Here is a 15,879-nt window from a genome sequence, read left to right as displayed (position 1 = left end):
TGACTGTGAGTACCTACTTGGATTCACCATAATGCAGTGTAACAAATGCGCGTTCGCCATCGACCGTAAGATCGAACGATACACTGTCTGCAAGGGAAAATGCGCGAAACGATATCACGCTGACTGCGTTGGCTTAGCTGAGGACACCGTTCGTGCTTTGTTCGCCAAAAACATTCTTTGGATGTGTGATGCGTGTTTGGCAGACTATTGCAGTTCTCGTGATGCCACCACCGATGCCTCGCCGAGGATGTCGTTGAAACGATTGACTGCTGCACTCATAAATCAACATGTGAAGCCGAAATCGAGGAGCTGAAGACGAAAGTGAGCGATATTGTTGATGTACTCACTACGATTATATCTCAACGCACAGAACAGCAAACGTATAGGCAGCAACATTCTACGCCTGTTTCACCTGCTGTGTACAATAGCCAGCTACTCAATGGAACTCGAGATACGAGCGAATGCGGATCTATTGGTAACACTACATCTTTAACGCAAACCGATATTGGCGATTCGTTCTCTCTCTTTTTGACCAACGTTGTTTGTAGAACTACAAATGAAGACATTACTAGGCTCGTATGCGATAGTTTGAATATTGACGATTACTGTAAAGTGAAGGTGAGGAAGCTTGGTTCTAAGCAGATAGAATTTGAAAGAGATTACATTTCTTTCAAAATTATGTTAGACAAAAAATGGAAATCGTTGGCTTTACAGCCTTCTACATGGCCTAAACATCTTAAATTCAAAGAATTTGAAAATCGCCACGTTGTTTGGAAACCAAATCAATCGTGAAGAAATCGGTAATTTTGTGTTTTATTGTTGTTAGCTGTCTCATTATTGTTGTTAAAATCGGTATTGTTGTTGTGTTAGCTTATATATAAATGGTTGATTGTGTTACTCAAGCTTCTTAGTATTTTACGAATCATTGATTTTCATAGCCTAATCTATCAATGTCTGTGTTAACGTAGTTGTATAGTATTAAGATTACATTTTAATAAGACCAAAAATTGGTCAGTTAAAATTACAATTGAATAAATAAATAAATAAATAAATAAACTAATAACCCAGGAGAAACTCTAGACGAAAGCTCCCGATAATTTCTTGAAAACAGTGTAGAAAGAACTCTGGGAGGAATCCGGAAAGAACTCTTGAGAAATTCCCATGAGGAACACCAGAAACAATTGTGGATTATAATTCAACAGGAATCCCCGATTAAATTCTAGAAGAAATATAGCGACAGTACCTGAGATATATCCTGGAAAAAACTCCTTCATAAACCGGGATAAACCCTCAGAAACCTTACGATGATTTCTTGAAAAGAACGCTTGCTTTCCGAATAATCATCCGACGATATCTGCAACTTCTACGCGGAGCCACAAGCTTTGAGCAAAAACTGCAGTATTACGCGAAAATAATTTGTTTTGACTGTTCTGCAGCATATTCGAAAGGTGAAAATACTACATGCTTGAAAACTTTTCTAGTTTGCAGTTAACTCCTTGGACTTTACTTTTGAGTGGGTACTACAAGTAGTTAAATGTGTTACTTTTTATTCATGTTCGAATTTTTTTTTTGCATTATCACGTAAGATTTTCTGAATTCAAGTACGTACACCTCTGTTCAATTTCCGCAGTGACAACTATGCAACAATCATTTTTCGAATCACATCAATGTCAAGATTATATGAGCCCCATCATTTCCTAACCGAAGGTGCACTATGCGCCATTTCAGTATAAAGAAGCGCAAGTAGCACCACTGGTACGCACCACGATACTAATTGACTTATTTATCATTATCACCTTCCTCCGTTTTGCTTCGCAGAGTTCCTCGATCGGATCGTTAGCGCTCAGAAGATGTACGGACGCCGGATCGGTATGAGCCGTGCCTGGAATGGACCCATCCCCTATGTGATGATATCGAAAGCCAGCGCCGTCGAGGTGAGACAATCCATGGGAAGTTCGGTTGGCTAATTAATAATTAGTGGGTGATAGTACTAACGATGACGGCTACTAACGGAGAGTTGCAGTTTAAAATAATAAAGAAATATGTGCTGAGTGAATCCTTATGGGGTTTGTTGCATCTTTTTTACTGCAATCGAGGAAGAAAATACTAGAAGAATTGAAGTCCAACAGTACCAAATGGTCGTCATTGATTACATGTGAATTGTTAATACTATTCAGCGAGCTCAATCCATCATAGTCCAAATAAGGTAAAAGCCATTAATATATTGCATTTCATTATGCATGTCTCCATCCATCGGAGACACGCTGCTGGGTGCCAAATTTTGATTGTTTGTTTCGAAACAAATTTTACGGTAGGCTAAAGGGCCAAATAGAAATGAAATCGGCTTATGGTGATAAGCATGCGACTGTTGAACTTGGCGTGTTTCATCGCCGCATTGGAAACACAGTGGGACACAGTCGGTATAACTGGAGAAGTTTGTCACTAGCTCGACTCGATCGAAGTTTTCTTTTATGTGTACAGATCGGCTATACTCATTCGGCGCACCCAATTGCTAGTGGACTTGTATCTTTTCTGATTGATTGATCGACGAATTTACGAGCTCGGCTGTGGCCGCTTTGGGCCATAAAAACATTTTATGATTCCCTTTGTTATCTCCTAGCCGAAAAAATGCAGTCTGGCGACACTAGCAATAGCGTGCTAATTTGCATCCAACAAAACAAGATTGATTTTGAATGACCGGATGACCCTTCAAGGGTGAAAAGGAATGGATTTTTATGGCCCATATACTGGTGACCTAGAAGAGGGGTTTCAAGTCTTCCCACATAAAAATATGGCGTCGCGTCGTCTTCGTCCTAGCACTTCATCTTAAATGGATCTGTATCCTACGAAACTGTTGAACAGCAATGAGTGGTTTCGAACTGGCTAAAATATTTATGACATACAAAAGTGATTATTTTCAATTAAAAATCAAAAAGTGCATAAATAAATCTAAATTTCCATAAATATGGTCTTGAACCATTTGGGCAGACCTATATTGGTCACTTGCTGCTATAATTACGTCAATTTTACACCAATTGCCTTGAATTCTTATATGTACAGGGCTAGACACGGTACGCATTTCACTATACCCCAACAATCAAGTCAATTGGTTTAAAATTTACTGAGTTATGGTAGTTAGAGCCCAAAATAGCCCCCCTCCCTTGCCGAAATTGTAGGCGTTTCACCAGGAGTTGCTCCGGATATTGTAATAGAACTTCTTCCAGGATTTTCTGAAGGAGTTTCCCTGGGAGTATTCCAGAAACTCCACCAGAGATTCCTATGGGAATTGAAATAACTTCGGGGAGTACTCTAGAAGTTTTTCCAATGGTTTGTGTGGAGATTTCAACTGAACTTTTTCCGGTGACAACCCAAAAGGTTCCTCCAGAGAAGAAAGCTCCTCCTTCTAAGCTCCTTTCTTCTAAGAGTTTCTGCGATTATCATCCGTGGCTTCCTTCAGAGGTTCCTCCTGGGATTCCATCAGAGAATGCTTTAAAAGATCCTTCGCATCATCCGTTCCATCGTCCTGGGAGAAAGACCAAGAAGAGTTTAGATAAAATCTCTTGGAAAAAAAATCCTGAAAAAATCACCGGAGGAACTTCTAGAAGAATTTCAGGAAGATTTCCTTGAATAATTCCAGCAAGAATTCCTGAAACAAACCCAGAAGAAATCTCTAGAAAAAAAAAAGGCACAGAAGAATTCCTGTAGGTACCACACTTACAACTTCTAGAGGAGTCCTAGTAAGAATTGCTGGAAAATCCCTCAGGAATTGCTAGTGGAATCCAAGTTGGAATTTCTGGAGAAAATTCAAAAGACGAACTTCCGGGAGAATCCCAGGATGATTGCCTTGAATAATCCCTGCAAGAATTCCTGAAGGTTTTGAGAATCTTTCAGAGAATGCTTTGGAAGTCCAGGGTTTTTAAAAGAAGTTTTCGAGATTCCGTTGGACAGTTACAGCTGTGATTTGTTTCGGGGATCCCTTCAGAAGCTTTTCCGGTGATTTCTATAGGAATTTCTTCGTGGGTTCCTCCAGAGGTTGCTTCGAAGATAATTGATCTGGAAATGAATAAGCACTCCTCCGGGTGTTGCTAAAAAATGTCTTCTAGAAGTTTCTCCAGAATTTTCTGCAGAAGTTTCTCTTTGGATTACTCTAGATTTTTTTTCAGAACTTCACCCTGGAATTACTCTAGAAAGTCTTTCAAGGATTTTTGCCTTTCTCGTACACCAAGGTGTACCGAAAGGCTATATGTTCACTGAAAATGAAATCTTGATAGAACCCCCGAAGCGACAAGTCTTATATACTATTCGACTCAGCTCGACGAGTTGAGATGATTTCTGTGTGTGTATGTATGTATGCGTGTGTATGTGTGTATGTGTACAAAAATGTCACCTCACTTTTTAATAGTAAATATCATCCGATTTCAATGCTTTTGGTTTCAATCGACGCGGAATATTGTCCCATTGTTTCCTATTGAAAATGGTTTGAATCGGTCCAGCCGTTCCGGAGTTATGGCCATTTAGGTGTTCCGGGCCGGTACCCCAGAAAGGGGCCAGATATGAAATTGCAACAAACCCATGCATGCGACCCATCAAACCACGGCATATTCGATTATCTGATGAACAGTAAGCAGGAAAATAGTCGCAGACTATACCTGAACCGGTAGTGTTCCGGAACCGGTTCCGGGTTTTCCGCCGAAAGTGGCCAAATATTAAAGTGAATCAAACCCATGCATGCGACACATCAAATCGCAGCTTTTTATATAACCTGATGAATGGTTAACAGGAAAATAGTCTGATACGGTAGACAGGAAAATGATCTCAGACCATATCTAAACCGGTAGTATACCAGAACCGGTTCCGGGTGTCCCGCCGGAAGTGGTCAAATATAAAAATGAAACAAACCCATGCACGCGACACATCAAATCACCGCTTTTTCTGTAACCTGATGAATGGTAAACAGGAAACTAGTCTCAGACCATATCTGATCCGGTAGTGTTCCGGAAACGGTTCCGGGTGTCCCGCCGGAAGTAGTGAAATATAAAAGTGAACCAAACCCATGCTTGCAACACATCAAATCGCCGCTTTTTCTATTACCTGAGAAACGGTAAGCAGGAAAAAAGTCTTAGATCATATCTGAATCGGTAGCATCCCGGGACCGGTTCCTGGTGTCCCGCCGGAAGTGGCCTAATTCATACATGCGACACATCAAATCGTGGCCTTTTCGATAACTTGTACGATCAGCAAGAAAGTAAGCTAAGCACACATTAGAAACTACTGATAGTGTTCCGGAATCGGTTCGAGGTGTCTCGCTGAAAGTGGCCGAATGTAAAAGAGAACCAAAAAATATTCGCGACACATCAAATGGCTTTTAAGGTATCCTGATGAACGGTTACCAAGAAAAAATATCTCAGATCATGCTTGGGAAAACTAGTAGTGTCCCGGAACCGGTTCCCGGTGTCCTTCCGGATATGGTCAAATGTAGAAGAGAGCATGCGCTTCATCAAATAGCGTTTTTTTTCGATAAGCTGATGAACAGTTTTCAAGAAAATCAGCTCAGATTTCGTTAGAGACCACCGGTTGTGTTCCACAACCGGTTTCAGGTGTCCCACCGGAATTGGTCAAATGAATCATGTAAATTTTCCGGAACCGGTTAATGGTGTCCCACTGGAAGTGGACAAGTATAAAAGTGCATCGAACCCATGCTTGCGGTACATCAAATCATTTTTTTTGTCAGTAACCTGATGCATGGATAATAAGAAAATAGGCACAGTCCACCGAAGTTACTACCGATAGTATTTTTAGTTCCGGGTAACCTGATTAACAGTTTTCATAAGCTCAGACCACATTTAAATATACCGGTAGTGTCCCGGAATCGTTTCCGGGGGTCTCGTAAGCAATACAAAATAGACTCAGACTACATAAGTAAGAGGCCACAGGTAGTGTTGCAGAAGCAGCGTTGGCTTTTTCAGTGGAATTACGAAAATGAACTAAATCAATGCAAGCGATGGATATGTGCAAGAGAACCAAAAACCTATAAAAACTAAAGTGATCTCATCAAATCACACCATTTTAGATTCCTGAGACGTAAATTTACAGTAGGATGGGTCAACGTTGCATGGAAAAATTAACATTTAAGCGCATCAGCCCCGAACATTCTTTTAAATCTTTATTTGCGTGTAAAATTAATGCGCAAAATTTTGATGTGACTGGAGGGCGAGCTCTGTAATGAGGTTGATATTTAAATGTGATATAGCATTGGCAATTCAAATTACTACATAACAAAGTTTACATCAATCTTGTAAAGTAATAATAAAATATAGTATAAAGTGTGCAAATTAAACTTTGTCAAAGTGTTCTTTGTGAAAAAAGTTTAATCCTGGCTAGTAATTGTCATCTTGGTATGAAACAGTCTCCAGTGAAGGTGGTCAAGCCGTCAACTGAAAGGACTGATACTTTCTGCTCCTTCTGAAATCCTTCTAGAAGTTTCTATGGATGCCTATGTGGGGTTTCTGCGGGAATCGTCGGCTGGACTTTTTTTTTTTTTTTTTGAGAAGAAAGAACTTCGGATGATCTTGGCGATCCTGGAAGCCTTAAAAAAATCTAAAGAAATACCGGGAAATTGTATTCCTTTAGAATTTATTTCAGGTTTCTAGGATCGCCTAGATCATCCGGAGTTCTTTCGGAAACATTTTCGAATTTCCACCAAAAATTTCTCACAAAGATCTTTTGGAATTTCTTTCCAGAGTTTCTCTATAACTGCTTTCTGGAGATCTTCTGTATTCCATCCAATGATCCATTTGGAATTCTATCTGGTGTTTTTCTCGGAATTCCTTCCCCGGTTACTTAAGAATTCCACTACGAAACTTTATTAAAAAGTTTCTCTTGAAAAAAAAAGTTTCTCTTGATTTTTTTCGGAAATTCCTTTGGAAAATTATCTCTAATGTTCAACCGGGTGTTTTTTTTTTCGACGATCCTTCGGGAACTTTTCCGATGTTCTTCCTGGACTTCCGTTCGCAGTTAATTAATGATTTATTTCTAAGTTTCTCAGGGAATTCTTCCACTCTTTCTCACATTGTTTCAAAGATCTTTCCAGTATTCTTTAGGGAAATTTTTCAGATGATCTTCCTGGTGCTCCTTTTGTATTTATTTTGGGAATTTTTCTTGGGATTCCTTATTAATTCTTTTCGGAGTTCGACAGAGAATTCCTTCCATGTTTCTTCTGAAATTACTTCTGCAGCTTCCTTGGAACCTCGTAGCAAATCTCCTCTAGTAATGATTTCTGAAGTTCCTTTTGCAAATCTTCAAAAAATTTCTTCCAGGCACCATCCTCAAGATGGTGAGGCTATTTTTAAAAGTTTTCTCGGGAATTCTTTTCAAAGAATCAATATATCCTTTTGGGGTTTTCTATGGGAATTTCTTGCAGAGTTATTCAAGAAATAATTTCCGATGATCCTCAGAGATTTTTTTAAATTCCTTTGAAACTTCGGAAATTCCTTCCAGAGTACCTCCAAACGTTCTCTTCGTAGATCATCCGGGAATACCAATCTGCGATCCCTATGAAATTCTAGAGCTTTTTCTAAGTTTTTTTTGGGAATTCTTTATGATGTTGCTCCGGAGTTTTTATCCAACGATCTTCTGGGAAATTCTCCAGGTGGATCTCTACTCCTGGAGTTTCTTCCAGTTTTCTCCGTGGCGTAACGTCTTCACTGTGAGACAAAGTCTGGTTTTCAGCTTAGTGTTCTATGAGTACTTCCACAATTATTAACTGAGAACTTCTTCTGCCAATTATCGTGTGGATGGCACGGAGGAAGTCAAAAAGTTTCCGATACGAAAAGTTCCTGTACCGACCGGGAATCGAACCCGGTACCATCAACATGGTCATGCTGAATACCCACGCCTTTTCAGCTGTGGCTGGATGGGCCTAATATAGTTCCTTTCGCACTTCTTTTGGGAATTCTTTTTGAAGTTTTTACAAGATTTTATCCATAGTTTCTGACGGATCCCTTTCCGGAAATTCCTTTCAAAACATCCCGTTTCTCAAGGAATGCTATTCGGAGATCCATCAGATATTTCCAGTAGGGCCCCCCAAGAAATTTACCTCGTAGTTTATTCGGAAATTTCTTCTTCGAAAAAATAAGAGTTTATTCCGTAGTTCATGTGTGATTTTTTTACGGAGATCATCAGGAAATTTCTTCAGAAAGTCCTCTGGGCATTTATTTCAAAGTTCCATCCTCAGTTCGTCCGGAAACTATTCTCAACTGTCCTCGGAGAATCATTTATTCTGGAGTTCTTTAGAAAATTATCGAAATAACAGTGGGAATTCCTGCCGGAGTTTCTCTTGGTAGTCTTCTGGGGTTCCTACGGGAATTCCTTCGTAGTTCATTTTTATTTTTGGATTACCTACTTGTATAGGTTGCTTTCAAAGATATTGAGAAATTTCCTGCAGAAGAACCTCCAAAAATTTCTTCCAAAATTTCATTCTTTTCGGATATATTCCGAGAATCCCAACCTGCGATCCCTTTGAAATTCCTTCAGGAGAGTCTTTCAAGATCTTTTTCTGCAATTTCTCTTTGGGTTCCTCCGCAACTTATTTGCAAAGCTCCTGCAAAAATTTCTTCAAAAAATCATCTGGGTAATCCTAGAAATCATATGGAGTATCTAGAGGATGTGCCGGATGCTCTACCGATAATTCAGTTGTATTACAGGAATCTCTTGCAAAGGTCCTCAGAAAATTCCTTCCGGAATTCCTTCACTTTTCCTAACAGCTTCATTTAGATTTTCTTCTTGGTGTACTTCTTAGTAGAGTGATCCTTCTGTAAATTATTTCCAAAATTTTCGAGAAACTTCTTCCATTGTTGTTTTAGGATTTCTAACAATTCCTTCTGAAGTTCCTCTAGAATTTCTTTCAATGGATGTCCTTCTGGGGTTCTTTCAGGAACCCCTTCCGGAGTTTTTTTAAGTTTCTATAAGAGTCATTTCTGACAACCCTTCGATAGTTCTTTTCGAACTTCCTCCAGGAGTTCAGTCCGGGGTTCCACCGGAAATTTATTGTAAGGATCCCTCGAAAATTATTTTTGGAATTCATTCGGGAACTCCTTCCGGAGTTCTATCCGAAGTTTTTCCTGGAAAGTGGAGAGTTAGCCTAAGTTTTCCAGAACTCCTCAGGGGAATATTTCTACAGTTCATCCGGAAACTCTTTACGGATCCCATGAATTTTCTATAAAAGTTTCTTAAGCTCAAGAAGAATCCTATGATAAGCTCTAGACATTCATGTATGGTTTCTCTCAGAAATAATTCAACATACTTCTGGAAAATTCTGGATGGAACGAACTCCTGGAGGAATTATACGAGAAATTCTTGAAAAAATCCTAAATGTAGAATCGGTAGAAATCGCAGAAGGAACACCTGCAAAAATCGCTGTTAGAGCTCCAGGAGGAACCAGAGGTGGAACTCGTTGAGGATATTCTAGGAAAATCCCAGGTGCAACTCTTACTGAAATTCCAGGTGAAGCACCCAAGGCCAGGAGGAATTTCTGAAGGAATCCCACGTGAAAATACTAGTGGCATTCCCGAAAAAAAAATCCTTGTGGCAATCCTGGGAAAACCCAAGATGCAGCTCCTGGAGAAATCTCGGCTGGGGGAATTTCTCAAGAAATCCCTTGTGAAAGTCCACGAGATATCCTTGGTGAAGCAGGCATTCTAAGTGGACTAATAACAGGTGAAACTCTTGTAGAAATCTCATTGAGAACTCATGGGGTAAATCCAGTTGGAAATCCTGGAATAATACATTAAAACTTTTTTTTTATGCAGATTATATTTAGGCACCTTTTCAATACCGTGCATTGAGGGAGAGTTATTTTTTGTTTAGAGAATCTTTACCCAGAAGGGACATTCGTCTCTGAGGGAGAGCTATTCAGAACCAACATTGTGCGTCAGTAAAATGTAATAATGGTAACTATGGGAACGGCAAACAGGGGCGTTTCAGGAACTACCAGGGGATTTCAGCAGGGTATCAGTAGATCTCGGGAACGTTTCAAATTATTACCGGTGGGTTTCAGTGGATGCTTGAAAGTCAATCGTCTCAGGGAGTTCCAGCGGGTCTAAGGGGCGTCACAGGAGGTTTCAAGGACATTTCAGAGATTTCTGGGAGTACGACGAGGTCACAGGGGTGGTTTAAGGGTGTCCCAGGAGGTTCCAGGGGATACCGGGAGGTGCCATGGGCATTTAAAGGGGCCTCAATGGCGTCTCAGGGGACCTTAAGGTGTGCCAGAGGGCTCAAGGAGAACTCATGGGCGATACGTAGGCGTTATCAAGGGTTTCGGAAGGTCTCAGGTACGTCACAGGGGATTTAGGGGCATTTTAGGAAACTTTAAAGTATTTTCGGCCGGTTTTAGAGGCGCTACGCAGACGTTTTCAGTGATTTCGGAAAGTTTCTGGTGCTTACATGAGGTCACAGGTAGTTTTAGAGGAATTTCAAGGGGATTTCTGGAAGCATAAAATTATTTTCGGCGGGTTTCAGAGGCGGTACGCAGGCGTTTTCGGGGGTTTCGGAAGATCTCAGGCAGAGTTGTGCCATTTCAGGATGGTTAAAAGCTTCTCAAGCAAACCTTCGTTCAAGGCAGAGTCAACCGCATCCAACAGCAGTGATAGTATCTTCTTCTCAATTCACACGTTGAAACACGAAACCTTACCGCATGGTTTTTCGTTCAACGCCTCACATTCATATTCATATGGCGTGCTATGCTTGTGTTTGTTGCGCAATACAATACTACTTAACCAGTCATCCAGCAATGAGTGACATAGCCCTGCAACGGAACGACTGGTAACAGACGCGCCAACTTGGCCATATTATTGGGGGGGGCATTTTGTGTGGGAAAATCAAAAAATTGTCAAATATTGGGGGGGCAAAACGATGCTTGCCCCCCCTAAGTTGGCGCCTATGGCTGGTAACATGCGTTGGGTTATTCAGGAGATTAACACAGAGAGAGCATGGTTGGAGCTGGCATCGTATCAATGCGTTCATCGCGAAAGTGTTTGTCAGCAACATAGTGACGATCGGCTATAGCGGGAAGAAGGATAATGTTGCGGCTATTTTAGAGGACTTTCGACATGTTTCAGAGGCGTTACTCAGATGTTTTTGGGAGTTTTGGAGGATAGGTGCATTTAGGAGCTTTAGGGACACAGGAAGTTTCTGAAAATTTTCAGAAGCGTTACATTCAAAAAGTCCCCGAAACCCCTTGCATTTAAGGGTATTCCTGAAATCCCCCTTGAAACGACCCTGACCTGAAACATGTTTCTGAAATCCCTTAATAATATTGAAATGCCCCTGAAATTCCTACTATCCCATTAAAACGCCGACGAAATCGGATAGAATGCTTTTAATAAGCTCCATAAATTCCCCTAAACAACCCCCTAAAATTTCTCTGGAGCTCATTGGAACTCCCTTTTATTGAGAACTTCCTAGAAATCGTCTTGATTCCATCTTAAATAGCCTGGATCAATACCTGTTCTCACCACCTAGATTCCCTCATTAAAGCCCTGACATAATTAATGCATAAAATTGCCTCTGGAGCTCACGGAATCCTTCTGAAACGCGTTTGAAAACACATGGAGCTCTCTTATTCACTATTATTTTACTTTTGCAAAAAACAAATAAAATTGTTTTTCAGCAAATTTATTTTGATTCCACTACATACTAGTAAAGATACGAAACCCGAGTGCTCTATCCACCACATTAGGGTTAATACTCGTAAATTAAGCTGCGATGAAAGACAAAAACGGGCTTGGTGGTCTAGTGGCTACCGCTTCTGATTCGTATGCAGAAGGTCATGGGTTCAATCCCTGGCCCGTCCCTTTTCATCCTACTTTGTATCTTTCTATCCATTTCCTCTCTCTCTCTCTGTTCTCTTCATATACAACTCATGTATATTCATATGTTCATAGCCATCGCTAGAACCAGAAACGAATTGGAAAAAAGTCGTTTCCCTCCCTTCCAATTTCCACTCACAGCACAGTGTATATAACGCCTACAAGCTATGCAACCAAAGCGTGCTGTGCCGCTTGACCTTATTCACCTCATTCACCACACAATCTATCACCTTACGAATACTATCCATCCCCCTATCCATGGATCGCATCACCGACCCAACGGTGACTCCCAGATCTCCCATCCTTTCCGACTAACAAATACCCCAGTCCGTGCTGGTTGTGGGCAAGGATGGGAACACTCACTTGGAAAGAGTTACACTCACTTGCAGTTTCCTCAGCTCAGAAGCGTGTAATCGGAAAACGATGTATGGACGACATTTGCCCCGTGATTTTGTCTAAAAGTTTGCTGAATAGAGTAGAGGTCGCACACGCATACAGAAGTCGTGAGGAAGCTGCGAAGGCAACTCTCCACGAGGTGAATGTAAATTACACTCATCTCGTGGAGAGTCGCTTTCACAGCTCTGTCACGACTTTAGGGTTCGTGTGCGACCCTTACTCTATTCGGCAATGTTTTAGGCAAAACCACAAGGCAAAAGTCGTCCATACATCGTTTTTTTGATTGCATGCTTCTGAGCTGAGAAAATAGCAAGTGAGTGTAACTCTGTGCAAGTGAGTGTTCCCATTCCTGGTTGTGGGGATGCAGAGGTGATCTCGGTCTTCTTTAGTAACAACAACCAGCACACTCTAACATTCCTTTCCCTTCCCAACTGACTATAAGAACGTGACCGGCGCCGTTATTGATCCAAAATGTATGAGCTGCTAGAATTGCACTTTGAGAATAAGTGGAGTGTCTCAGCCCTTATTCATTTGGAACTCAGTGCAATTGGTACCAGCTCAGATCAATCACGAAGTAGCAACCATTGACATGTATAGTCAGATTTGATCGTTGATCGTTGATCGTAAATTAAGCTGCGATGAAATACGTTAAACACAAATAATTATATCTAATCAAAAGTTATTACCATTTATAGCCTCTTATTATTCAATTCAAACCTTCAAACAAATAACCATGTCTTTTTCAATCCCACCCGTAACAGCCCATACTGAGCAACCCCAAGCTGGTGGAGAAAAGCGTCGATTACGACTACATGAAGCCCTGGCTGGGCAATGGGCTGCTCACATCCCGAGCCAGCGTGTGGCACCCGCGGAGAAAGACCTTGACGCCGGCATTCCATTTCAAAATTTTGTCCGAATTTGTCAACATCTTCCACAAGCAAGCGCTGGTCATGAACGAGAAACTTGCGGAACAGTTGGACAATCAGGGCGGATTCGACATCGTACCCTTCACAACTCTGTGTGCTTTGGACATTTTTTGCGGTTTGATCAAAGGCGTAGCCATTTGTTGACGAAGGTAGATAATCTTAGGATTTTTTTTACATTTCAGAAACCGCCATGGGGTGCGCTGTGAATGCCCAGAAGAACTCCGACTCGGAATACGTGCGAGCTCACAAACAGTAGGACCTTGGATATGCACCGGGTGAACCTCTAATCGCATTGATCTATCATTCCAGGATCGGCAAGATCATCCGGAATCGCCTGCAGAAAGTTTGGCTCCGGCCGGACTTCATCTTCAAGCACACCGCAGAGTACCGAAAGCACCAGGAGTGTCTGCAGGTGCTACACAGCTTCTCGGATCGGGTGGTTCAGGAGCGTAAGGCCGAGATCGTTGCCAAGCGACGTCAAGTCGAAGACCTAATCGACCTGAACAATAATGGCCCCGCGGAAGATTCCATTGATTGCTGCAAGAAGAAGCAACTGGCTTTCCTCGATCTCCTGATCGAGGGTTCCTTGGATGGTAGCGGTTTGACCGATTTGGACGTCCGAGAGGAGGTTGACACATTCGTTATAGGAGGCCATGACACGACGGCTGCTGCGATGGCCTGGATCCTACTGCTGCTGGGATCGGACCAAGCGATTCAAGATCGAGTTATCCACGAAATCGACGAGATCATGAATGGTGATCGCGATCGCAGACCAACCATGCAGGAACTCAACGATATGAAGTATCTCGAATGCTGCATCAAGGAAGGACTTCGACTGTATCCAAGTATTCCGCTGATCGCTCGCAGACTGACGGAAGACGTCCAGGTTGACGACTACATCATTCCGTCGGGAACGACGACCATGATCGTGGTGTATCAACTGCACCGAGACCCTACCGTTTTCCCCAACCCGGACAAGTACAATCCGGATAATTTCCTGCCGGAGAACTGTAGCGGACGGCATCCGTACGCTTACATACCTTTCAGTGCCGGCCCGCGGAACTGTATCGGTCAAAAGTTTGCGATCCTCGAAGAAAAAATGGTTCTATCGACGGTGCTCCGCAAATTCCGCATCGAAGCCGTTGAGCGCCGAGAAGATGTCAAACTGCTGGGTGACCTGGTGCTACGACCTCGTGATGGTCTTAAAATAAGAGTCAGCCGAAGACAATAGACTGTAACACACACAATCCACCCAAGAACTATTAGCTTTAATGACGTCCAAAGCCGTCCCCACCGTGTACAACAGAATCGATTGTAGTAGGTATCACTTGGCTATGCACAAATCAATCAACGTCGACGAATCAATAAAATATGCATTTTATATTCATTCATAAAAGTGAGTACACAAGAAACGAATCCCGTCTTTTTCTTTTCTTCCGTACACTGTGATCTCTGGTCAGCGACATTGCAAACATCAACGAAGGTAAATTGAAAAGGAGCTTTCAAGAAATGAAGAAGCTGGAACCAAACACCAACCAACCGATATGATTCCTACGACGCGCAAAGGTTAATTGGAGTCAAGCTTCGAAGTGGTACTTTTGCACGCTTCCTGATGACTCAGAGTGGGGCATAGGTGCGTCATAAATTTGTGCATTATATGGCAGTGGCAGGAATAGATGCTTTGAGTATTTTATATCGGCTGAAACAGCACTTGATAGAACAATTTCTTTACAAATTAATGGTTTAATATTATGTGTATACAATCACGACAAGGAAAGGATTGGCTTCTCGAATTCCCTGCGAAAGACATCAGGAGGCCGACTCCAGAAGCACGTCTCCTTCATTTGGGATATTTGCGCCCTGCGAATGGTTGAAACACATATTACGCATCTCCCACCCTATTGCCCCCCTTGAGCAGTGAGTATAGGGGCGGGTACGTGGATAAAACTGCGGTTACGCATATCGAATCGAATGGTGGAGCCTCGTAGCCGTGCGGTTAGGGTCACCAAGCTTATAATCGCACCATGCTATGGGGTGAGGGTTCGATTCCCGCTTCGGGCGTTGAAACTTTTCGTGAGAACAGTTTCTTCCCCGTTTCCACTGGTGCATGTTCCGTTAGTCCGTTGTCTAGTGTTAAGCTTAAAACAGTCTGTACAGCCAAAAGCTGAAGACGTTGTCCGTGTCTTTTTCTTTTTTTTTTTGTAAGAGTCCTCGGACTCTGAAATATAAAGACAATACTATGAAGTAAGGTTTCAACTGGAGAGATACCATTAGATTTTGTATCTCAAAAATAAGTAGTAAATTACGAAAACATCATAGTACACTGGAACCTTTTTTATGCAGGTCGTCTTATGCGCTTTTAATTTATGCTCCTTTTTTCTCTGTCCTATATAGAAAGCTACTCAAAACCAATATTAACCCGAGAGCGGTCACGTCGTGTACTGAATACACTTGGAATACACGCACCATGAAAAATGCACGCATGTGGTACACAGCGTGAGCGCAGTGTCGCTGCAGGTAGTCAAAGATGCGACTGCTCGAGGGTTAAGCATAAGAATATGTAATAGTGACAGTAACTATGCGACGGCGGCCAGAGGACATAGGAGAGATCAAGGTGGTGGTAGAGAGGTCCCAAGGGGTTTCACTGGAGTACAAGGAGATCTAAGGGGCGTTAGAAGGAGTTTCAGTGTTCT

The 15,879-nt window shown here is 41.9% G+C and overlaps 1 protein-coding gene across 1 annotated transcript in view; it reads left to right on the top strand.

Moving 5' to 3' along the window:
• LOC109421988 (cytochrome P450 4c3) overlaps window positions 1–14,576 on the top strand; it is a 42,782-nt gene extending 28,206 nt beyond the window's left edge. The window contains exons 2-5 of the mRNA XM_019696622.3: window positions 1,819–1,934; window positions 13,022–13,301; window positions 13,369–13,438; window positions 13,496–14,576. Coding sequence (XP_019552167.2) covers window positions 1,819–1,934; window positions 13,022–13,301; window positions 13,369–13,438; window positions 13,496–14,417 — 1,388 coding nt within the window. The 3' untranslated portion in view covers window positions 14,418–14,576. The remainder of the gene's footprint in view (window positions 1–1,818; window positions 1,935–13,021; window positions 13,302–13,368; window positions 13,439–13,495) is intronic.
• The last annotated feature ends 1,303 nt before the right edge of the window (window positions 14,577–15,879 follow it).

The sequence above is a fragment of the Aedes albopictus genome, chromosome 1, assembly GCF_035046485.1.
Source record: "Aedes albopictus strain Foshan chromosome 1, AalbF5, whole genome shotgun sequence".
Lineage (NCBI taxonomy): Eukaryota > Metazoa > Arthropoda > Insecta > Diptera > Culicidae > Aedes > Aedes albopictus.
The sequence above is the reverse complement of the archived record's forward strand: the minus strand, read 5'-3'. Positions and strand labels throughout refer to the sequence as shown.